We start from the raw sequence: 25,355 nt of genomic DNA, 5'->3' as shown, positions 1-25,355 counted from the left end.
CTGTCTTCTCGTGGCCTTTCCTCTAAGTTCACACTCAAAGAGCGAGAACAGTCTCCCTCTTCTTGTAAGCCCACCAGCCCTACTGGATTAGGGTCCTACCCTTATGACCTCATTTTACCCTAATTACCTCCATAAAGACTCTAATTCAGTTATATTGGGGATTGGGGATTCAACATAGGAATTGGGTGGGAGGGGGTGGCTGGGGGTATGGACATGAACATTTACTTCATATCACACTGGGTTATTTAGACCTTAAGAGATCCTGCATCTTCTGCTCTTACCTTCTTGAAATGCTTTTCCCGTCATGTGAAAAAGCCCAGCCTAGCCTACTGGAGGATGAGAAACCACAGGAGAACTAAAGCACCCTAGACAATAGCCAAAAGCCAATACCAAATGCCTGAGTTGAGGTTACATTGGACCATGTAGTTCCAGTTAAGCTATCAGATAACTACAACCACAGGAGTGACCCAGATGACACTAGCAGAAAAACTGCCAGCTGAGCTCAGGTCAAAATTGTAAAATCATGAGACAATAAATGACTGTTGCTTTAGATCACTAAATGTGGGGATAGTGTGTTACAGAGCAATAAATATCTGATGGCATACCTTCTTGTTCTGCTTTTTGACCTAGACCTCTGAACTCTATAGGATTTCCCCCAATCCCTTGAACGACTTCGACTTCGTTTTCTTCTAGAGCCATAAGAAGAGCTACTGCTTGATCGATGTCTCCGTCTGAAATAAAATATAATTAAGTATCATTGCTATAAAAAAATTCTGCTTGAGCATTAAGGAGAAATCACCTACATTCTACAGAATTGTCTCATTTTTACTGTCTTACACCTTCCTAAAAGCAAAAAGAGATAAAATGTTATTGCTCTTGAACAGTCAGGTGACTAATTTCATAATTTAGTGATTGAATTAGCTACAAATTAAGACCTTGGAGGCGTTAAGTAGTATACAATCCTTCCAAATGTTATCAGATAACATAGTTTGAGAATTAAGCTAGTTTATACCTACTTGTCTACAAAAAATAGACAAAGGAGAAAGACAGTGAACCATGGGATGGGCCTGGAAAAACAGAACAAAACACCTCTGGCTTGGGACTTAACCTTCATAACTATGTAACTACTAAAAGAAAAATGTTTTAACCAGAAAAATTACAAGTACAAAAATATAAGAACTTGAAAGAATGTAGTCTCGTTACTACATAAGTAAAAGTTATGAGAATCACCTTCTATCATAAGAATGTGAGCGAGGCTGAAGATCTCTGGACCAAGATCTTGACTTTGACCTTGATTTCCTTCCACCTTTCCTTCGGCTATATGTTCTACTATCTGAAGAACTACTTGAAGATGACCGTCTACGATGTTTCTTTTTTCTCTTGCTTCTGCTTTCTTCTTCAGTATCTGATGAACGGCGTCCCATTTCTACAAGTTTAAATTCAAAGAAAATTATTACTAACATACGGCACCATGGATGAAATTTAATATTGCAATTTTTTTAAACTTTGCAAAAATTTTTAGTCTTAAAGTAAACTTTTAAATGTACCTGGCTTCTTGACAAGAATATAAAAAAAAAATCTCCAATACAGTCTTCAGTTTTTATAATTTAGTAACTGTTTTTATAATTTATGAACTTAAATTTATCCTAAATTTTTCCAAATGTCTCTCAAAAGAGTCAATCTGAGGACAGCTCATTATGACAATTTTCTTATATTTTAAGTTGCAGTTATGATTAATTACATAATATTTGGTTTAAGAATCAACTACCTAATCCTTCATTTTCACATTCCCTAAAGATAAAACATATTTTACTATCTTTTAGAATTACTTTTTTCTAACTGAAAATTCTACATTTTTAAATGGATAAAAACTCACTAGTCATCAACAGAGTATAAAGTGAAATAATATACTATCATCATTTCACTTGTGAAATTTGGGAGAGGAAATGTTAACTTAAGTAACAAAGTTGATGAGGTTATTGTGAAGTCGGTCAAATCTTCACACTGCTAGTAAAGTGGTGGTATATTCCTTCCTGAAAGCAATTAACAATTTAAATATAGAGTCATAAAAATGTTTATTTTTTTGTCACAAAGCAATTCTACTTCTAAGAATGTATCTGAAAACTTTTTCTTAAAAAAATATAATCACAAAGATATCCATTATACCATTATTAAAACTGTCTCTATAGAGACTGCAATTTCTAAAAATATGTACATATGAGTAAGAGCAAAAATAAAAACTGGTAATATTTAAGTGATAAAACTGGGTAACGTTTTTTTCTTTTTAAACATATTTTCAAAAAAAACAAAAAAATATTTTCTATATAGCTATGGTAATGCTTTTACATTTAGTATACAAAAGGAAAAATATACAGAAATATAAGTTAAAGAATTTTTTCAAATTATATTTTTATTGTTAACTTTATTATAGATGTCCCTCATTTACATTCCCTTTGCTTTTCCCCCAGACTCTGCCCTCCCCTCCCTATAACGCTGACCACATTGTTGTATGTGTCCATGGGCTCTGCATGTATGTTCTTTGGCTATTCTCTTCACCTTTTTTCACCCTATCTACCCCATGCACCTCCGCTCTGACATGTCAATCTGTACCAAGAACACATGTCTCTGGTTCTATTTTGTCAGTTTATTTTATTCATTAGATTGTACAAGTGAGATCACATGATATGTGTCTTTCTCTGACGGGCTCTTTTGCTTAGCATAATAATCTCCATGCTGTCATAAAAGGTAAGAGATCCTTTCTTTTTATAGCCTCGTAGTATTCCATTGTGTAAATGTACCATTGCTTTTTTATCCACTCATCTACCAATGGTGTTTTGGAATTATCAGAATATATTCCCAGAAGTGGGATCACTAGGTTGAAAAGCAGTTCCATTTTCAACTTTTTGAGGAAACTCCAAACTGTTTTCCACAGTGGCTGCGTTCCTACCAACAATGCACTAGGGATCCCTTTACTCCACACCTCGCCGGCACTTGTTGTTTGTTGATTTACGGAAGGTAACCATTCTGCCAGGTGTGAGGTAGTATTTCATTGTGGTTTTAATTTGCATCTCTCTGATGGTTAGTGACATTGAGCATTTTTTCATATGTCTATTGGCCATCCGTATGTCCTCTTTAGAAAAGTGTCTATTCAAGTCCTTTGCCCATTTTTTTAAGTGGATCGTTTGTCTTCCTGGTGTTCAGTTGTATAAGTTCTTTATATATTTTGGAAATTAATCCCTTATCATGGAGGAATATGTTCTCCCATAGAGTAGGTTCCCTTTTCATTTTGTTGATGGTTTTTTTTTAGCTGTGCAGAAACTTTTTAGTTTGATGTAATCCCATTTATTTATTCTTTCCTTTGCTTCCCTTGCCCTAGGAGACATATTGGCAAAAATATTGCTATGTCAGATGTCTGAGATTTTACTGCGTATGTCTTTTTCTAAGATTTTTATGGTTTTGCAACTAACATTTAGGAATTACCTTAGTTCAGCGGTTCTCAACCTGTGGGTCGCGACCCCTTTGGGGGTCAAATGAGCCTTTCACAGGGGTCGCCTAAGACCATCCTGCATATCAGATATTTACATTACGATTCATAACAGTAGCAACATTACAGTTATGAAGTAGCAATGAAAATAATTTTATGGTTGGGGTCACCACAACATGAGGAACTGTATTTAAAGGGCCAGAAGGTTGAGAAACACTGAAAGTTTTCTTATTTCCTGGCTTTTTCTTCCATTCTTGTTTTCACTTTTAAGCAGTTAAAAATGTTCTTTACCCACAAATAACCATTTAACATGAGCTTTGATGTTCTTATTATCTTGTTAAAAAAAATACTAAAATGAGAATATAAAGATAAAAATATATAAATTCACAAGGATACACAGACTAGAAGAGAAGACAGAAGGAACCGTAAACAAGATACGTCAACAAATTTTTAGCAAATGAAAAACATATGGAGGATTTAGACCTATGAGAGCCGAATACCAGCAACTGCAGAGAATTCCAACATGAGAAAAGCCACTTTACATAGCAAAAATCAGAAAGGATAGGAATTTAAGGTACCACTTACCACAGTGGACACAAAGATGTGTGGAACTAAAAATCAAGGGAACTGGATGAAAGTCTATAAAAGCAGTAATCTCCCAGGTCCCCTTCCCCATGCAACCCAGACAGGTGACTACTCTTCCCCAATCCCAGGAGAGGTAATTTATTTAGTAAAAATGGCAAAATAATAAAGCACCAGATCCAGGGGCACAATAAATGAGGGCAGAGAGATGCTAACCTAAAAGTGAAAGGAATTACATGAAAGTCTACAACTAATGGTAAATACTGTACCATTAGCTGGATCCAAGATCGTTCTGGCAGAGGATTCATCTATGCAAAAACTGAACAGTAGCTGAAAAAGATATACTACAAGTATGTGAAGGTACGCCACCCCCTCCCAAAGAAAAAAATGGCCAGGCCCTTGCCCAATCACCTATAACCAAGCCCACCAGTTAATAAGCCCAAGCCTTAAACATTTTTCAGTAAACAATTTTTCTGTTAACTTTTTATAGATTATTAAAAAGGGGGGAGGGGAGGATAACCAATCACGTGATGAAAGCCTTCATTATAAGAGACAGAAAGGGAAAAACAAAAACAAAAAACTCGTAATAAAACAGGAACATGCAGAAGAAAATTAAAGGAAAATATCACAGCTAATTTCCTAAGATCCAGCAAACAAGAATAGGAGGAACATCCATAGAACAGAAGAAAAAGCTTGAAATTTAAAATATGATAACTTGTAAAAAAAATACAATAAAATTAGAAGATGAGTTCAAATGACTCACAAAAAGTAGTAAGAAAAAGATTAAAATCAGGAGGTAAAAAGTAGTAAGAAAAAGATTAAAAATAGGAGGTAAAAAGTCCCTGGAACAATTAATTGTAAATGACATAAACCAGACATATCTCATAAAAATTCAGACACTAGGAATATATAGAAGATCCCAGAAACTTCTACAGAGAAAAAAAATGGAGAAATCATAATAAAAGGAACAGGACTTCTAAACTGCAATGTATAGAAAACAATGGAGACTTGTGTCCAAAATTCTAAATGAAAATGATTTTCAACATAGAATCTATATCCAGACCAATCACTGATCTAATAAAAAATCAGAATAAAGACATTTTCAGATATGCAGCCCCAAAATTATACCTCACATTCCACCAAAAGCAAACAGCAAACCAACAAAGACAAGCCAGATTTAAAAAATAAGGAATGTAACACTAGAGATAGGTAAAACATCCCAGGATGAAAGCAGGCCTAGCTATAAAGGATACATCAGTGAACAAGAGACAAAAATCCTTGCCCTCAAGGAGCTTATATGCTAGTATAACAGCAGTTCTCAAAATGGGATCTGTAGGACACCTGAGGGAAGTTCCTTAAGATCCTTTCAGGGGATTCAAAAGGTCAAAACTATTCTCATTATAATACTCATATATGACTTACCTTTTCCCCTATGTTGACTTTTGTACTGATGATGTACAAGCAATAGTAGACAAAACTACTAGTGCCTTGATAGGAACCAAGGTTATGGCACCAAACTGTACTAGCAATCATTGCATTCTTCACAGCAATAGTTAAAAAAAAAAAAAAAAAAAAGCAGGGGAGGGTGAGTGGGTTGGAAGAGATCAACCAAAGAACTTGTATGCATTTATGCATAATCCATGGACACAGACAACAGGGTGGTGAAGGCTGAGAGTGGGGGGCAGAGGCAGGCTAGAAGAGGTCAATGGGGGGAAAAGGAGGACATCCTATCTAATAAAGAGGGAATATGCAAATTGACCATCACACCATCACAAAGATGACAGCACCCATAGCCACAAGACGGGAGCGCCTAGTCCCCTCAGCCCCTCTGGGGGGTCGGAGGTGGCAGGCGCACGTGCAACTGGACCCACCCTCAGCCCCCTAGCCGTCCAGGGCCGGCCCAAGGCGCAGGCAAGCCTCGGATGCCAGCTGCCCAGCTGCCCAGGGCTGTCTGAGGCTCAGGTAACTAGGGCCAGCCGAGGCTTGCATTGCTGGCAGTGGCAGCAGCAGAGGTGTGATGGGGGCGTCACCTTCCCCTGATCACTGGGTCGCCTCCCATCCCAGAGGGCTCCCGGACTGTGAGAGGGGACAGGCCGGGCTGAGGGGCCCCCCTCCGGTGCATGAATTTTCATGCACCAGGCCTCTAGTATGTAATACTTTCAACAATAAAGATTTTTTTTAAAAAGCAGTTCACTTGTTCACTTAAGAATGTCCTCGATAAAGTAGTAAAAAAGCATTAATTTTATTAAATTTCAACTCTTGAGCAAACATCTTTTAATATTCTATGTGATAAAATGAGAAACACACATATAACTGCTGCTGGATAATGAAGAATGATGGTTATCTTGAGAAAAGTCATTTGTGCAACTGAACTGCAAGTTGAACTGGCTGCTCTTATCATGACCCACAATTTTCATTTTAAAGGACTATGATTATTCAAACTTGCATATTTGGGAGACATTTTCTCAAAAATGAATGGAGTCTTTCACTTCAAGAAAAACTGACAATATTTTTTGCCAATAAAATTTGAGCTCTCAAGCCAAAATTAGAATTTTGGGTAAATTGTACCTACTATCATGAGACTGATAGCTTCCCAATACTGTACTAAAGATTTCTTTGATGATATCAATGGTGATATTAACAAATGTGATTTTTTTAAAATATTATGTAATTAAGGGTAGTAACATTGGGAAGATATACATAGCAAAGGATCAGTATTTTCCAGCAGGTCAATGCATGATGTCACAGAATCGCGCATGGGTATAATATGCATTCACAGTGCAAGACAAACTATTAGATTTTAATGTGGAACAGTATGAAAAGATCACTGATATGGTTTCAAATACCACATTACAACCAACTTTTAAGAAACTACCACTTATCGAGTTTTGGTGTAATATCAAAGAATTATCTGCATAGGCTATTAAAATACTACCTTTTTCTAAAACTAATATAATATTGTGTTAACTATACCTTAATGAAGACAGTTTTTTTTAATACCGTATCTGTGTGAATATATTTTCTTCATATACTTTAATCAAAACAACTGATCACAATAGATTGAATACAGAAGCATATATAAGAATCCAACTGTCTTCTATTTAAGCCAGACATTAGAGATTTGCAAAAATGAAAAATAATGCCAGTTTTCTCACTAAGAATGTTTTGTTTTGAAAAATATATTTATTTTTCATATCAAATTTGTTATTTGTGTTACCATATAATGGGTTTATTATTGTTATTTTTAAATGAATTAATAAATAATTCAAAATTTCCTGTTTTTAATATTAGTCAAGTAATATTTATAGATATAGCCCACATAGATAATAGTTCTTGGGGTCTCAATAAGTTTTAAGAGTATAAAGGGATCCTAAAACTAAAAAGTTTGAGAACCACTACTCTAAGGTAGCTATCGTCATTTCCACTCTCCATTCTTGTCTAGCTTATTAAGGCATAAAGAAGTAGATACATAACATCTAGTTATGTATCTTGATGGTGACCAAAGGAAGAGAGGGGAAAGTGGTATAAATTTTTCTTTGTTTTAATTTCAAACAAGATAAATTATCCATAATAGAATGATTACATTTAACCCATAAAAGTTAGTGAGAGGTACAAAATCTTCCTTCTAGGAGCCAAATAATAGAAGGTTGAAAAACCACTGTCACAAAATTATAAACATTTTTTCAAGGGATACATTTACATTTCAGAAAAATTACACTGAAATATTAATCTCAGTAAGAGAAAACGTTTGTTAACATCAAATATTTATCCAGAAAAGGAAGTCAACACTAAGAGCAAATCAGTAGACCCAAATACTGTCTTCTCTATCAATGACAGGTATTGAACTCTTATTCACCACCCTATATATATATATATTCACCTCTGGATTTCCATAATGTCCCTAGCATGTAGCTGAATATACTTGCTCATTGAAGTCATGGTGGCCAACTTATATTTCACACTCCTAGTAAGAAAGAACTCTTTATATTTAATTGCATTGGTTAAGGTGCAATGCATGGAAGACACATTAATAGTAGCTCTTTCTGATAAGGGCAATGATGATTGAGCACAGATTTTTAGGAATCCCACAAGCTAACAATTTTTCAACCTATCTGTAAGCAAAAAAAAAAAAAAAAAAAAAGCATAGGGACAGAACTCCTACAGCTCTTGGTTTTATGTTCTAACTCTAATCTCTAGTATATCCTGGTTGAGTCTCATGGTTGCAAACCTTACCCAACTACTCATACTACGGAACTGAAGCCAAGACTGGTAGGACAGTAGGACATCAATTTACAAAAACATCTTATTGCAAAGTTTAGGTGAATGATGGAAGATGTAGGCCCAAACAGCTCAAAGGCATACACAAGTAGTTCCTTTGTTCAGTTATTAATAAAGGCACAAAAACAGTTATCTTTTTTTGGAAAACAGGCAGTTAGCGAGAACAAAGATTCCTAAAGGATATGACAGTTTATAATTATTTCTCTACTACTCATTCATCAGTATATCAAACTACAATTTTTTTTTTCTCTTGGATACATGGTCAAAAAAAAAAAAAAAAAGAGCAGTCATTTCAATGGAAAATCCACCTCAGAGAGACAGAGAAAAGTAAAAGTGGGGTTAATATCATTTAGCATAAGAACTCCATAAACAGTATAGAACTATGCAAAGGCAATAAAAGAACTGAGATAAAATTCTAGCTTAACAAGCCTAACAAAGCAAAACTCCAAGAGAGAATTGTCAAAACACTCCCCCTCCCGTAACAACTAAATAACTACAGACTAGCATATCTTTTTGTTTTTTTGTTAAGCATTACTGGGCATGGACTTTTTCCCAATGGTTTGAAAACCAAAGCAGAAAATATATCCATACATCTACTATAACAATCTTACTACAAGGTTTCCAACTTGTAACACCATTCTTTCCTGAAACTGGTCAAGTTGGAAAGGCAATTAATAGACACCATCTGCCTTCAATGTTTTTCAGCTTCCAACATTTTTAGCCCTTTCACTGAAGAACGTGCAGTAATACAGTGCTGCCACTTCGCAGGAAATCTCCTTTGCCTGCAAAGAAAGTGACTATTTATAGACTCGAAGGCTAGACGGGCTCTCAAAGGATGCCCAGTTTCCCCACAAGGTTGCACCTGTAACTCCTGCTCCAATCCTTTAACCTGGGAACTCTGCATATCTCCTTCACTTAGAGCAGTGCTTCTCAACCCTGGCTGCACATTAGAATCACCTGGGAATCTTTTTAAAATCCTGATGTCTGGGCCTCATCCTCTGGAAATTCTGTTTCTTAGTTATGGGGTGGGGGCCACAACATTAGTAACAAAGAAACAGAATTCCCGGAGGAGGAAGCCCAGACATCAGGATTTTAAAAAGATTCCCAGGTGATTCTAATGTGCAGCCAAGGTTGAGAACCGCTGACTTAGAGCTTTTACATCTAAGTTCAGAGATGACAACGTGAATACTTTTTGGGGAGAACACAAAACATGTGAATTAATTTAAACTACCTAGGATCTGTTTATTTGATTCACAAGTAGATTACTAATTCCGAAAATGCAAAAAAAAAAAAAAAAATGATCAGGCTTCCAGTGTGCATTTAAAGATACATAACCCCTGAGAGAGAAATTAGTTGACCTAAAATCAAGAGCAGTCAATATGTGTAACAGTGCATTATAACCGCCACCAAAGTAAACAGAGTTTAAGGGTAAGCCATGTGCTCTTAATCCAGGATCACAAGGCCACAAGCCCTCAAGTCAAGGAAGAGTGCTTAAAGCGGGAATGTGTATTTACACGTAGGCAAGTCTATTTCACCCTGCACCACCTCTGCTTTCTGCAAGCTAGTGTGTGAGCTGGGAATAACGGGGGGAGAAAAGGTGTATCTAAAGTAGAGAGAGACCACGGCCGGCCGGGTGGGCCAGGGTGCACCAGGCTGCAGGCTCTCTCCCCGCACCTTCCCGGGCACTTTTGCCAAGGCCGGTCCATAAACCCCAGCGCAGGGGCCAGTGGGGCTGGGGTGAGCAGGGGATGCGCGAAGAAGGGCAGGAAAAGTGGACTAACTCTCTCTCACCACCTCCAGCCTGAGGGCCTCGCCAGAGACCTGCGAGCTAGCACCACCCCAAAGCCAACCACCACCTGGGGCCCCCGCTACGAACACCCGGGTCGGAAACCTCCAGGTGCGAGACGCATGCGCACTGGCCCCCCGCGCCGCACACCGCGGCACCAGCCCCCTCGTGCCCCGCCGCCTCCCAGACGGCGGCAGGCCCCGCGCCGCCTCCCGCCGCCTCACGCAGGAGCAAGGCCTCAGAACCCCGCCGCCGCGGGCGCCTCCTCCCGGGCCCCGGACGAGGGCATCACCTGGCTCCCAGTCTTCGGGATCACACCTCCCGTGGACTTGCAAGCGCCGTAAACCTGGAAATGTTTCTTCAAATCGGGGAGCCGCCGGCGCCCTCCGAACTTGCTTCAGTTTAAGCTCACCGCCTTCCTGGTTCCAGCGCCAGGCAGCGGCAGCCGAGCTTCCGAATGCATCGATGGAGGCGACCAGGCGCTAGGAGTGCCGAGGGAATGGATCGTCACGCCGCCAATTTTTTGTTTGGTGTTGGCTTTGCTGGCTTGTTTGATTATTTGATTGCCTTATAACCGAAAAACAATAAAGGTGGGGACTGACGCGTGTAATTGCCTTTGTAATCGTCGTTATCGTCACAGATAATCAGTAAACAAGTCTGCATCATAGGAAGTTAGGTTTAAGACACAGGTAGCAAAATTGGTTATCTCTAGCTGGGCGAGGAGGAAACTCGCCCAACAATAATAAATCATGGGAGTGTGTCTGCATAGAGTCGTGTGTGATTAAAATGCAATGATTTATTTGCAAAAGTGCATTAAAAGTCGGTGTTTCTTCTGCCCTGAAGGTGAAGGCACTCACAGGTTGGTTGCAAATTAGTTTTTCGCATTAAAGGAACTGGTTATTAGAGGACTGGGGGGAAGGCTGCCCTAGGCAAGGAAAGGAGATTTCTTCTGAAAGAGAAATTGTTTAGGTGTTTGTTGTTATTTACATCAATAAACATTAACGCGATTAAGCATTTTCTGTAACTCATACTACATTAATTATCTGGCCTTGCATAAACCTCATTTTTCCTTGTTTGCTATAAGTACGCAAAGATATGGAGGTAAATAAACTGTTGGCCTTGGTTTGGGTCAACTGTGAGAACCAACTTGTTCAGAATCGCTAGATACCTAAATCACAGTTTTCTGCAGATATTTGAGAGGTGAAAATCAGCTCCAGAAATATATTTGTCATAAATGACTGTACCTTAAATAGCCAGTTTGAGGGGGACCGTTTTTAAACTAACTACCACACTACATGTTTATTTTAAATAATTCACTAGCTGGGGGGACTCCGCGTCCTGAATTTTATTGGAACTTGTATACCTGTCTGCAGGCTGTTAACTGAGCTTTACTATCATTTTTTTTTTTTTTTTACCAAAACTGTATTTTGAAATACCCTGTTTCCGGAAAACATTTACTATTTAATAAAACAACCTCATTAGAACTTCATGAGCATTTATTAGCATATCATTTCAAAACCTTGGTGTGTTTTTTTTTAAGTAGGTTTCCATTAGGCCAGTAGAATCCGTGATCAGACACTGCAGATCTCTCATAACTCTATCAACACCACTATTCCTAAATATACAAAGAGCCAGGAAAATCTATTTGGTGTGAATCACATCAATTGTCTGAACCTTCTCTGATTACCTTTAAAATGGTCATCTTTCCCTCCAGCTCAGTAGATGGAATTTGAGATCAGACCTAGAAATCATGGCAAAAAAAAAAAAAGTAGCTGGTGAGTGTCTTGATCCCTTACCAGACTTCTAAAGTGGTCATTTTGAAGCTATTTGTGAATAGTATTTAACACCTCAGTTTGGGAGCTCTTTCTGTTCATTCTGCTCAATAACCTTAAAAACAGATTTTCTTAAAGGATTAAAGTTTTATGCTTATTCCCCTCTCACAATATCAGGACTAAAGTGATTACAAAGTAAAACCATGTTCCTAAATTCATGTAACTTTGGAAAGTGTATTTTAGTCTCTTTTGTAGCATAATAAAATAAAAGCAAGCACTAATATAATTAATTAATACCTAAGAGTTATTGCACTGGAAACATAAATATCTTTTTTATTTCTCCTAAAAGCAATAAGTGAAATGTTTTAAGAACAAAATATAACTTCAGCATTCAAGAGAAAACAAGGCAAATACTTCTTAAAAGTATGATTTCCATCTCAAGTTTGCCAACTGTGAACATTTTAATCTGAAGAGTAGTATAGTATGACAGATATGTATAGCCTCTATTTACATATATCCTAGAAACACTAATATATTAAGTTTTAATTGTGTTCTTTTCCTACAAATGTTTCAGGTTGCTTTGATGGAACTTCCCAAATTACCTGTTAACTTCGTGCTGAGGCTTTAACCAATGGATGGAAGATAAACATATCAAAGTTTTTGTAATTGCTTTTGTTTTTACTAGGAGTATTAGATCTAAGAAAATGAACCAAGTTACCTTTCACATCAGAAAGCCTGCATTCATTGTTTATTAACACTCAGACTCTTTGAAAATGTCCCCAAAGCTACAGTTGAAGAGGTATATTTGTTTACAAACTCAAATAATATAACTTTCCATATGTAAATATTCTTATGTGAGATACATTTGTGGCCACACTTCTCACAGCCAGCTCAATACAGACAAATGACTCAGGAATATAGACATTCCTTCCGCATAACTGTTTCGATGAAAACAGTCCAGGGAGAGAGCGAGAGACTTTTCTCCCGGCGAACATCGCTTCTTTAATAGTCCACAATAAATAAAATTAAGAGAGGCACAAACTTAACATCCACTGATTTTTTATTTAATTCCAATAAGGATAATCACTTGCTTTTCAAAATCAGGAAATCAACTAGAATGTTTTCCAGGTTGCTAAAGAAGAGCTCTTGCAGTTCATGTGGAGAGCGGCCCGAACACAGGGAGTTAGTGGCAAGGGAGCTGGGGTGAGGGTCCCGAAACCTCCCAGAGGGAACGAAGTCTAACTGTCCTTGATCGGGCGCTAAGGAAACACTTTCATATGGAACCTGTCAGGGAACAGCTGCTCGGGAAATGTGTTAAATTGACCGGCCCTTCCAGCGGGGCTGTCGGCGGAGGAGTCGGCTTGGGCTCCGGGGCGCCAGCAGCGGGGTGAATCACAAATTCCCCAGGGCCGGGAGGCTGGTGACGACCCAGCGCAGCTCCGGCTGCGGGCCGGGAAGCCGTTGGGGAGGCTGCAGAGACCCTGGGCAGGGTGGGCGGTAAAGCCAGGATGCCGGGCTGCGAGGTGTAGGTGGGGTCGGGTCGGCAGCGGGGATGTAGACTTGCAACATCGGGTCAGGATAACGGAACTGGGTTGCGGGGCGCCTGGCGCAGGAGCAGGGCAGGGGTGCGGGGCAGCCCTGAAGCCCGGTGGGGATGCGGGGTCTGCGGCGGAGTCGGGATCCCGGACTCCCTCCGGCAGCCGCGCACTTGTCAGTTTCCTTTTGGCCACGCCCCGGCGGAGTAGGTCCAGCTCCCTGGTGTTTAACTAAGTCTTGACACCAACGCAAAATCCACGCCTAATTAAATTAATTAGGGATTCTTGTCAATCCTGGATTAATGGCCAAGTGCGCAGGCGGCCGAGGCTCTCGGAAAACCCGGACGGCCTGGGACCTGCCTCCTCTTCCCGCCCCTTCCCGTCCCCCTTCGCTGCCCTCCCACTCCAGACCCAGTCTGCACGGACTCTAGTTTAATCTCTCTCTCTCTCTCTCTCTCTCTCTCTCTCTCTCTCTCTCTCTCTCTCTCTCTCTCTCTCCCTCTTGCTCCCCCCCATTCCCACCCCCACCCGCAGGTAGCGGCGCGGGTGCTTCCCGGGAAGGGGCTCCCTCCGAGTTGCGAAGGGAGGTAATTTACTCGGAACAAGGGGCCGCCTCGGCGAAGTATAAATAGTGAGACTTCAAGCGCAGCGTCGCTATCAGATCTGAACTCTCCGCAGGAAGAATTGTCAAAGATCTTAACATTGAACAAGCGGGCTCCGGCAGCGAAGCCTCAGTTCATATTTCCCTCGGCCCCCGCCCCTTCCCTCTTCCTTCTCCTCCTCCCCCTCCTCCTTCCTCCTCCTCCTCCTCCTCCTCCTCCTCCTCCTCCTCCTCCTCCTCCTCCTCCTCCTCCTCCTCCTCCTCTTCTTACTTCTTTTTCTCCTCTACTTCTCTTTCTTCTTTATTCTCTTCTTTTTCTTCTTTCTTCCTCCTCCTCCCTCTCCACCCCATCCCCTGCCCCATTGATGTGTTATTACTGGGGGGGCTGGAGCAGTAAAAAAAGAAGAAGGAAAAAAAGAGCGGGGCTTGGCGGTGAGAGGTTGTGCGCGGGGCTGCGGGGCATCGGTGGCGATGGAAGAACTGACGGCGTTCGTCTCCAAGTCTTTTGACCAGAAAGTGAAGGAGAAGAAAGAGGCGATCACCTACCGGGAGGTGTTGGAGAGCGGGCCGCTGCGCGGGGCCAAGGATCCGAGCGGCTGCGCGGAGCCGGGCCGCGACGACCGCAGCAGCCCGGCAGTCCGGGCGGCCGGCGGAGGCGGCGGCGGAGGAGGAGGCGGAGGCGGAGGCGGAGGAGGCGGAGGAGGTGCAGGAGGAGGAGGAGGAGGAGGAGGCGGAGGAGCTGGAGGAGGGCGCTCTCCGGTCCGGGAGCTGGACATGGGCGCCGCGGAGAGAAGCAGGGAGCCGGGCAGCCCGCGGCTCACCGAGGGTAACGACCCGATCCCCAGCCCCGGTTCCCCTTCCCGCCTTCCCAACTCCGCTTAGGCGGGAGAGGACCCCAAGGCCCGGCGGGGTGGGGGGCGGGACGAGGCGAGGGCCCTGGGAGCCCAGTTTGGACGCGGGAGTGATAAAGATGGGAGTCCGCTGGTGTGCATGGTCGTGGGTGGGGTCCGGGTGTCTGCGGGGAGGGGGGCGGCGTATGGGGATGATGCGTGCCCTTCTCGGGCGCTCCGGCTGTTCCCATTCCACCCCAATGCGCTTTTCTCCGGCGGGAGGATGGGGCCTCCGCGCGGACGGCCCGCGGGCGAATGGTGAAGTTCGCGGGGCCGGGTGCAGGCGGGGTCCTGGCAGCGGCGGGATCAAGGTTAGCATCTAGAGTTTGCGGGAACCCCTTTTCTAGGGGAGAGAGCAAAGAGAGGAGAGAAGAAAGAGGAGAGAGAGAGAGAGAAAAAAAATGTCACCCTCCGGTCGCCCGGGGGTTTGGGACCGCCGCAAAGAACCGCTAGAACTAGGCGAAGACCCTGGATCTGGATCTTGGGGGGCCAAACTTCGCATTCTCGTTGGGCTACGAAGGTAGAACGAGGCCGAGGCGAGCTAAGGTCCAGCCTATGATGTTTGTCCTGGGAGGCCTGTGAGGCTCTTTTTTGTTTGTTTGTTTTTCGGTATTTACACAATTCCGCTTACTGCTTCGCCTCATCCAGTACTCTGGTTTTGTGCGTGGAAAATCCTCTGGTGCCAGCAAAGTGTTAGGAAGCGGCTTTACCTAAATGGTAGAGCGTGCTGTACCAATTCAAAGGAGTTCAACAATAAAATTAATTTGGCACTTGGTCCCTGCAGTAACTGGTGGGCTGCCATATTTTTCCAATTAAGAAAATATGTGACATGCGTAGAATCACATATTTAAGCAAGCAATTAAGTTGTTTATAACACGGTCTGTTCCTGTTTAGGCCAATAAGTGGAAATTTGGGGGCGAAGTAAAGATTATATTAAGTCTATTAATCAACTGGAAATGTGGACATCTTTTTCTTTGAAGTCCCCAAAGTTTGAGAGGTATCCATGGTGGATGACATAAAATAGACAGCCATTCACCCCTTGGGCAGTAGCTCGAGTGTGTTTTCATATTTAAATTTTATTGCACTGTGAGTGAAACTATTTTATTAACTTGGCTGTGAATGTTTGCTACTATGCTACCCACTTCCTTCCAGGAGGAAGGACACATGTCCACAAAACGAACTCTGAGACCTAGAAATGCTGGCATCACTTAAGATCACCATAGTAAGAATGGCAGGCAGGGCTGAGATCTGGGGGCCATTCTTTCGCCTCCAGACGCTGCACCAGGCTCTCCTAAATTTGGAAAGTGTTGGCAAAGCGGTCTGACGCTTCAGGGCAGCCTCCTGAAGCCTGGGTGAAGCCGCAGTTCTGGGCCCTGGGCACAGCAGCGCGCAAGACGGGGAGGTTAAGGTCTGTATCCAGGGTAGGCGCAGGCCTGGGATCGTTCATTTCCAAGCGCAGGGCAAGTCTTAATTTCTCTGCAGGCCGGCTCTTTTGGAAATGATGTTTAACTCCCATGCTGATCTGGAACCTGGGCTGGGGAAAAACTGCCAACAGCCTGGACTATCCAAACTCAGCTTTGACGCTTTAAAAAACAAAACAAAAAACAACCAAGTCTCCAACTCAGGGGCAGAGGATGAAGAAGGTTCAGAGGGCAGTTTCTGTTGTTGAGGTGGCTCCCCTGATCACTGCCACTTGGCCTTAATGTACAGCGGTTGGCAAAAGTAGGCTTACAGTTGTGAGTACGCGAACGGTTTATTCTCGTCTTGCTATTTATTAATTATCGCATTGTTTGTGTGTATTGCAACTGCACACCTACTTTTGCCCACCCCTGTGTATAGCCCTATCCCTTGGGTATCTCTGTGTGCTCACATTTGCAGAGCTCCCGTTTTTTAAAGGGAGGAGAAGAAAGGGCAGGAAAATAGCAACGGATGTGTGCAAACCCAGAGCAGGAAAAAAAATGCATATTTTATTAAACATCCGAGCTGGTGGATGCATGAAAAGGCTTTGAGCAACCAATAGAAACCGCGGATCGCGAATGTTCTGCCTGAACCTGTTGATCTCTGCGGGTTGAAGCATTTTAGGGTCCAGTCGGCCTTTCCGATGGGGAGAGACATGGAAAGAGCCGAGGCGGCGGTCAGTCCCGCGAGCCCTGGAAGGCTAGTTTTCTGCCTCTCGCCTTCTAGCCCGGCGTGGGCGGCGAGCCCTCCAGGCTGCCAACATGGCGTGGACGCCTCTGCTCAGGCGACAGAGGTCCGGCTGGCGGGGGCCAAGGACCGCCGGGCGGCCCGTGGGCTGCCCGTGGGGTTTGGTCCGAGCCGTGGGTCAGCGCCGAGCTCCCGGGGATGCGACTCTCCGCGATGCGCTGCATGAGGGGCTCGTTCTGCATGCGACCCTGTGGCCCAAGTGTTACCAAATTAGACCAGCAAGTTGGAGAGAGACAGAGAGGGACTGGCGGGCCGAGCTGGCCGGAGACGGGCCCAGCGCTCTCTGCAGGCGGGGCGCGGGTGGGAGGCCGGAGCGTGGCCTCCCCGCGCCCTCCTGCCCGCACCGCTCTCGGGAACGGGCGGGGCGCGGCTCTTTTGATTTCTGTGCGTACGCGGGAGAGAGTGAGCGGGCGAAGGGGTGAGTGCAATGGATTTGCTGTTCGGAGGGGGAGGGCAGGGAGCAGCGGGGGTGGGTCATGAGGTGAGCGGAGGCCACAGTTTCAGAGGCAAGGGTGGGTGAATGCCCATCTTGCCCGAGGGCGGCCACCTAGAGTTGATCTTGCGCCTCTCCCGGATCCTCGTCCTCCTCCGGGCCGGGTCAGGGACTGGGCAGGAACTCCAGGAGGGGGCAGGATCCGCCATCCGTCTCGAGACGAATCTGGTTAATGGGATTTGTTGTGTTTTTATCTCTGTGTCTGTGTGCTGCTGTATGCGCGCGTGGACGTCTGTGTGGCCCTGTACATCGTGGCGCCCCATCCAGTGTCCCCGGAGCTGAGGGATCGAAAGGAGGATGCGAAAGGGATGGAGGACGAAGGCCAGACCAAGATCAAGCAGAGGCGAAGTCGGACCAATTTCACCCTGGAACAACTCAACGAGCTGGAGAGGCTTTTTGATGAGACCCACTACCCGGACGCCTTCATGCGCGAGGAGCTGAGCCAGCGGCTGGGGCTGTCGGAGGCCCGAGTGCAGGTATCTGGCTGTGAGGAGGTCGAGGCAGGGTCCAGGGAGGGAGGAGGGGCACGCCAGGGGTTGGAGCGGCGGCTTTCGGGACACGCACTAAAGGTGCAGGTTCCAGGGGCTGGAGTGAGGTGAGAAAGGAAGGGATGTCCCAAATAGAGGTCTTATTTTCCAAAGTAGATCTTAGTCCTAAACCGCCCCCCCCCCTTCACCCTATTCCAACATATGTTCCCAGCAGAAGAAAGCTGTGCTGGGCTTGCTCCCAGAGTTTCTATAAACCACACCCCCCTCGCCTCATGATGCCTTTAATGTGGTTTAATCCTAATGGGCCTACTTTTATAAGCCTTAAAAAAATCCCACAGAAAACGTTTTATCTTCTGGATGTCTTAAAAGTTACAACGAATATTCTGTTCGCTGGAGTTGGGTTTCCTTGAGGGTCTGCTCTGGGGTCTAGGTTTGCCAAGCGGATATGCCAATTAGGTTTATAGATGTACAGACTATAAAGAAAATTAGCAACTGTTAAATGCAGAAATTTACAGTCTGCCGTTAGCAGTTGATCTCAAACTGTGTGCAAAACAGCAGAGAAATAAATGCATTTTGGTCACTCTTTGTTCCCTCACTTAACCAACGCAGCGAACCTGAACCTACAGAAACTTGATTTTAAAACAACCCACAGATCTTAATGTTGACATTTTCAAAGTCCCGACACCAGTGACTACCATATCTAATGATATTAGGATTGTTTTTTTTGTTTTGTTGGGTTTTGTTTGTTTGTTTTTATCTGGTCTGAGGGTGAAAGTAGGCTTTGGGAGCGGTTAATTTGAAAATGTATATGCAAACATGCATACATATCCTAGGTTTATGGAGAACAAATTTAAATGTTTCAGACTGTATTTCGCTCAAATAATAAAATAGGAGAAAATGATGGTCATTATTTGTTTGAACACATGGAGCAGTTTTAGGCCTGAACATCTGCAGCTGTTACAAAGTATCACTGTAACAGATACTCCCTGGGTCTCTGGGCGCAGAGACCACCATCTGCAGCGAACTATGCAATTCTTATGGGGCTTCCTCGCATCTTGTAATAGGATCAGGACAAAAACAGCAGTGGAGTTGAAGGGGAAAAGTAATAATAGGCTGCCTTGGTCATCACAGCCTCAACAGCGGAGCTTTCCTTTTTAAGCCTCTCCTGCTTTGCTCTGTGTACTGAGATCTCTAGAGGCTCAGCAACCCCTTAAAGACGTGATGATAATTATTACAGTTATGAGCATTAGTATCTCAGTTCCAACTCTGCTAGGGGAAAAAAGAGGCAAGAAGCCTCAGGCCATGTGAGTTGCACAAAGGATGCCACCCTGGCATGAAATCTACCCTTCTATTACACTAAATGGCAGGGGAATTTTTGAAGATTTACATTGACTATGACACTTGCTTTTAAAAACAAGACAAAGCTCAGAAGCAATATTTTACTTTCATGTGTTTTAAACATTAATTGGTGAATCAGTCAATATGCTATATTATTGGAACATAATGCTGTATTATCAGAGTAAAAAAAAACAGGCTTTCTTTGAATTTTAAAAAGTCTGTCAGATTGCCTCTAAAAGTTGGCAAGGTTATTTAAGAAGGTAATATCTGGGAGAAGATAGTATCCAAGAGTTACTTGATTCATATTCCAACCCCTTTCACACAATATTCTCTTTTTTATTTTTCTTGTAAGAAGTGATTTTATTGCCGATCTTTATTTTTTCATACTTAAAAAATTTTTTGAGCTATTTTCTGGATGCTTCTCTACTACCCTAACTGTGGGCATGGGCTATTTCTATAGAAGCAAATTAGATTATCATGATAATAGTACAATTATTCTGCTACTGTGTTACACTCTGTTGCACAGAGGAACAGAGAAATTCTAAACTTCTTTGTAGTGAGGCTTTTATGACACTAATTACCTCTTCCCCCACTCTTATCCCCCTCCCTCAGCCCCGAGGAAAAAAAGAGTCACTATTTGCTTTGGTGTTTGGTTTTTCTTGAAGATGAAGCTAATTAATATTACAGACTATTAATGAGCACATTCGTCTCAGGTCTTACTGGGCAAACATCTAAACCCATTATCACTTTGGTATCAGGTATCAGCAAGAGTTTTAGGCCTTGGGAACTCTGTAATGTAGAAAGATGAAACCAGGACTAAGAGCAATTTATCAATAAACTATCTTGCAAAAGTATATGAAATCTATATATTTTTGTCATTACTTTACGCTTTTAACTTTGGAAATTGAGATTGTTCTATTAATTCAAAGGTTGCTTGCTACAATCTCCTAGTTTGTGCCTAAAGCACCACTCTTTTTTTCATCTCCTTTTGTAATTTAAAAAAATGTTTGAGTCATAACATCTAGGTTATATATTTTCTCTCCAATTTGTAGGTTTGGTTCCAAAATCGAAGAGCTAAATGTAGAAAACAAGAAAATCAACTCCATAAAGGTATGGTTCTCAGACAAAGAACATTTGGTATTCTAAGTAAAAAGAGAGTGGGGAATAGTGCTATTACAAATACAGAAAAATCTTCTCAAAGATAATCATGGTCCTTGCTTAAAAAGCTGCTCTGAAGGCAGTTAATGAGAGTCCTAAAGTTTGGGAGTAAGCTCGATTTATTTTAATTATGGCAGTAGTTTAGGAAGATAAGAGATTATTTCCAAGGGGATTAGTTCTATCTTGGTACCATTTGGAACCCTGGAAAACAATGCTGAAAATATTCATCTCACATGATTGTGTTTTGTTTCCCCCATTCTTTGCAGGCGTCCTCATAGGGGCTGCCAGCCAGTTTGAAGCTTGTAGAGTTGCACCCTATGTCAATGTAGGTGCTTTAAGGATGCCATTTCAGCAGGCAAGTACAGCCCAGTTTCAACCTGTTTTTAACTGTTAAACGATCTGGATGTTTGCTTCAACTGTTGACCGTCCCCCTCTCTCTAAGCCCAGTGTTGGTGTCCATGCAGTTGGAGAATCAATTTTGAGATAATATAGTGGACCTTCTCCCCTTTAAAAACCTATAGAGTGTCAGGGGGCCACACGCCTGGTCCTTTCTGTCCTCATGGGAAACCCAGAGAAGCCTGAGGGCAGTAACAGATCCTTTAAAAAATGCACTAAAGATTGAGCTTGGGGAGAGGAAGGAAAAGCCTTTTGATTAAGATTTTGTCAGATCCAATACAGAGGTTAGTCCTAAGGTGTTTCTAAGGCAATTCTCTAAATATTTTTCTAGGTAAAGTCACATTAACTGTCTCTGACAGAAGAAAAGGAAATAAATAAAAGTACTCCCTACTCAGGCTTGATTTTTTTAAAGCTGTCTACAAACAAAGCTCCATCTTTAGTAGAGAAGGCAGCCCTGCCTTGGTCTTCCCAGGGATGCCCTGCCTCTGCGTTGCCTTTCTGAGCCATAAAGAAACCTTTAAGACTACATCTAAAAGGACAGCCTACAGCAACGATTTAATCCTGGGAACTCCCAGTGCTCTGAACTCCCCACTCTCCAAGCCTAAAGGCTTCATCCTTTCCCAACCAGTTCCTGACCTACCCTCATCCTCAGCCAGGACCCCTGCTTGGTAGGACTATGAAGTCGTGAATTAGTTCTCAGTTGTCTCTGGGGAGACACATGGGTGCACCAATGTATTGAGAGTTAGTGTTAGGGAGGTCTTAGCTTTCTTGGCACCACCGGACTCGGGTATCTTGGTGGTAGGCTTTTGAAGCCAGAAAGAATGACTGGAGAAAGAGAAGGGGGTCTTAAAAGGAGAACCTTACTTTTCAGAAGGTGTTCTGTAGGTCTGCAGCATCAGCAGCACCTGGGAGATAGGCAGAAATTCAGAAATTCAGGCCCCAACCTAGACTTTCTGAAAGGGAGTCTACATTTCAACAAGATCCCCAGGTAATCCTTACAGGAGTTACAAGTACCAACAATTGTGCTAATTGTGATGAAGATGCAGTAACATGCAAAGTTTTGTGGTTTGCTTGTTGATACTTAAGTGCTTTAGTAGTGAGGTAAGATGTGCATGACAGCATCAAGAGAGGAGGGTAACTGGCCCTCGCCCCGTTTTGCCAATACACCATTGTTATTTTGAGGAGGGTGATGTTTTGTAACAATAGCCACGTGGCCCTCTCATGGGCCCAGCTCCCGAAGGGGCGGCCACATTCCTGCAGCTGCAGCGCCCCTGGGCCCAGGGAAATAAGCCGAGCTGAGTGAGTTGCAGAGATTCGGGGGCACTGGAGTATCCCCGTGGCGCCCCAGATTCAGTAACTGACCAAGAAGGTCAGCCACATGCCCCGTTCCCATCCCCGCCCCAGCCTTCCCCTGAGCCACGCTGGACGCCGTTAATGCTCTGTTTCTATTCTGTTGTCACCCTAGGATAGTCATTGCAACGTGACGCCCTTGTCCTTTCAGGTTCAGGCGCAGCTGCAGCTGGACAGCGCCGTGGCGCACGCGCACCACCACCTGCACCCGCACCTGGCTGCGCACGCGCCCTACATGATGTTCCCGGCGCCGCCCTTCGGACTGCCGCTGGCCACGCTGGCCGCGGACTCGGCCTCCGCCGCCTCCGTCGTGGCTGCCGCCGCCGCCGCCAAGACCACCAGCAAGAACTCCAGCATCGCGGATCTCAGACTGAAAGCCAAAAAGCACGCGGCCGCCCTGGGGCTGTGACGCCGACGCCAGCGCCCTGGTTGCGCCTCCAGCGAGGCGTGCACCCACCCCGCACGCCCTCCGCGCCCTCCGCGCCCCCCGCGCCCCGCTGCTCCTCCGTCGCCCCCTCCGCACTCCCGGAGCCCAGCCTCTTGCCGCCCGGCTGATCGCCCCTTGCCCGCTTCAGCACCTGGGACTCGGAGGGCAGGACTCAGCGTGGGACCTGTGATCCCTCAAGGCGCGTCCACGCGTTGGCTGCTGGCCGTGCAGCTATTTAAGGGCCTAGCATTCAGCTTTGCAGGGGCGGGTTTGGGGAAGTCTGGAGAGATGTTGGACACGGGAGTGCTGGGACACCGGAGTGTGGCTTCTGGCAAAGCTGCAAAGATGGACTCTTGCTCAGAAATAAAAATCCTGTTAATAAAAAAAAAAAAAATGAACAAAATAAGTAGAAGAGACAAACAGAAAACAGAGAAAGGGAACGTGTTTCTGATTACTATTTGAAAGAAGCTGAAATCGGAGAGAGAACCAAGGAACACACACACACACAAATTAAAGTATTTTATATGTTTAAAAATATGGAAAAATAACCTGGAAGAATCTCGAGAGAATGGGGGGGTTGGGGAGTTACCAACGGAAAGTGTATGCCCGCCCCCATGGGCAAAGAAGGCAAAATGGAAGGAAGAGGTATACTTATTTAAAGAGTTAAGATTTTTTAAAAAAAGGTGCGCAGCTGGGAAGTTCACAGGTTTTGAAACTGACCTTTTTCTGCGAAGTTCATTTTAATACGAGAACTTTGATAAGAGAGGCGGGCCTCCTTTTACGTTGAATCAGATACTTTGAGTTAAAAACCACCACGAATGGAAGAGCAAGAAGAGGGAAGAGAGTATAAAAACAAGGAGAGAAAAAAAATGATATTAAGAAAAAAAAATGATACCACAGTGATTTCTCTGAGGAAAATTACAGCAGAACTGTCCAGGCTGTTGGCAGTAAATTCCAGTTTGCATGTTACTTTTATTCCATTGATGGTGTCTCCCCCCTCCCTGCTTACTCACATGTACTTACTTCATTTTCATCTTCAGTATGAAAAACAATACCAAAAGCATCTGGAAATTGATGTCTATCTATATCTATCTCTATATATACTTGTGCCCAGTCTTTGATCCTTGGGGACAAAAGAAAAAAAGTTGGAAGGGAAAAACTTTACACTCTGATTGTCCCAAGAACACGGAGGCGGGCAGACAATGTGGGGAAAGGAAAAAGAAAACAAAAGAAGACCAAATAAAATAATGAAGGTACAGCGCCTCCCAAGGTGCCCATAGGAGGCCCTCAGTGGTCGTCCCTGTCCCTTCCCCTCCCCCTTTTCTTGTCTACCCTCCTGCTGGTTACCTGAAGTCCTATTTGAGGACCCTGCTTTATTTCCCCCTCTCTATCCCGTCCCACTCACCTTAAACAAAACCCAGCTAGTTACAGGCACTAGGTTTCTGTAAAATATGTTGATACACACGAACAAAGTTTATTTTGGCTATAATGTGTGAACTGATGGTTGACTTTCGACATTTGCATTTTATCTCACAAAGGTGTATATTAAAGTACTTTTTTGTTTCGGTTCATGTAGCTGTTTAAAAATGGGATACCCTGGACTAAGCAATCTGTATCCCAATGCTCTAGAAAGCCTCCTTAGTTTTTTTGTGTTTTTTTTTTTCCTTCTTATTTACAAGAAAGAAGAAAAGCTCTTTTCACTGAACTTGAGTATGCGGTTGAGCTTTGTAACTATTTGTTCTCCATGAAAACAAATTATTTATATTTGCCATATTTTTTCTAGTGTATTAAGTTATTTTAAACAAAAGAAGATGCTGTTATTTCCATGACGTATTGTCGGTACAAAATGTTTCGGTTTCACCTCTGTTAAAACCTTTTAAATAAGTGCCAAGTTATTCATTGAAGACACTTTGCGATCAATTGAATGAAAATAGTATTGTTTCATTTGATGGGGTTCGCGTCATCTTTGTTCCTGTTGTTATTAAACTATCCGAGATAGTCTTTCCTTCTTCCTTTTTGATGAATGTGTATCTGTCGATTACACCAACTTGGAAAGCGCTCGCCTCTGCGCCTACAAGCCCCAATCACAGGGCCGTGAGAACACTGGCTCTGCGGCACCACACTGAACCAAACTCCCCCTCCCCCATTTTATCCACTTGGCATAGAATCCGGATTTATTTTTACACCAAGTCAATAAAGGAACACATAATATATAAAATAACAGAATAGAATAACCCCCTTCCCCAAGATGGACTCTCGCTCTTCATTCGGCTGCACTTTGGCCCTTGAAGAAGTTTATTTGGGAGATACTTTGGGTAGGAAGAGAAGCGGAATCACGCGGCGCAAAAGTCACTTGGGTTAATTGTGGCATAACTAACACTCAGTCCCAAGTCGCCGACCCTCCCCGGAGATGGGCAGGCGATGATTTCGGGGAGTAGGGCAAGAGCCGCGGTGGGGGCCAAGGCGCTGGGAAGGGCAGATACCCCACCTCGCCCTCCAGTTTAACTTTTGGACCGAAGCAGCGTCTTGGTTTGGTTAAATTTAGGAAAAGGTAGAAGCCAGGACCATGACC

At 43.4% G+C, this 25,355-nt stretch overlaps 2 protein-coding genes across 3 annotated transcripts in view; one reads left to right on the top strand and one right to left on the bottom strand.

The window, feature by feature from the left end:
• The window catches only part of RSRC1 (arginine and serine rich coiled-coil 1), a 365,275-nt gene extending 354,367 nt beyond the window's left edge, over positions 1 to 10,908 (bottom strand). The window contains exons 1-3 of the mRNA XM_059686888.1: positions 10,423 to 10,908; positions 1,231 to 1,426; positions 606 to 731 (exon numbers count right to left, since the gene is read on the bottom strand). Of these exons, the coding sequence (XP_059542871.1) occupies positions 606 to 731; positions 1,231 to 1,424 (320 nt within the window). The 5' untranslated portion in view covers positions 1,425 to 1,426; positions 10,423 to 10,908. The remainder of the gene's footprint in view (positions 1 to 605; positions 732 to 1,230; positions 1,427 to 10,422) is intronic.
• Positions 10,909 to 14,334: 3,426 nt separating this feature from the next.
• SHOX2 (SHOX homeobox 2) lies at positions 14,335 to 23,177 on the top strand. 2 transcript variants are annotated; one of them, XM_059686890.1, is made up of 5 exons: positions 14,335 to 14,864; positions 17,894 to 18,102; positions 20,505 to 20,562; positions 20,877 to 20,965; positions 22,508 to 23,177. In XM_059686890.1, exons 1-5 carry the CDS (start codon positions 14,510 to 14,512, stop codon positions 22,763 to 22,765), a joined length of 969 nt encoding a protein of 322 aa, XP_059542873.1. In that variant the 5' UTR covers positions 14,335 to 14,509; the 3' UTR covers positions 22,766 to 23,177. The 2 variants fall into 2 exon arrangements, with proteins under 2 accessions (XP_059542873.1, XP_059542872.1); XM_059686889.1 differs by having other exon boundaries at positions 22,472 to 23,177.
• Positions 23,178 to 25,355: the final 2,178 nt, after the last annotated feature.

The sequence above is a fragment of the Myotis daubentonii genome, chromosome 3 (assembly GCF_963259705.1).
Source record: "Myotis daubentonii chromosome 3, mMyoDau2.1, whole genome shotgun sequence".
Classification (NCBI taxonomy): Eukaryota; Metazoa; Chordata; class Mammalia; order Chiroptera; family Vespertilionidae; genus Myotis; species Myotis daubentonii.
This window is presented reverse-complemented; position numbering and strand designations above follow the sequence as displayed.

Bases quoted from the DNA above. Each gene is read 5' to 3' on its own strand.
- SHOX2 (XM_059686889.1), top strand. From the start codon at position 14,510: ATGGAAGAACTGACGGCGTTCGTCTCCAAGTCTTTTGACCAGAAAGTG. The intron at 14,865-17,893 runs GTAACGACCCGA...CGCCCCATCCAG, and splicing joins CAGCCCGCGGCTCACCGAGG to TGTCCCCGGAGCTGAGGGAT. The intron at 20,563-20,876 runs GTATGGTTCTCA...CATTCTTTGCAG, and splicing joins AGAAAATCAACTCCATAAAG to GCGTCCTCATAGGGGCTGCC.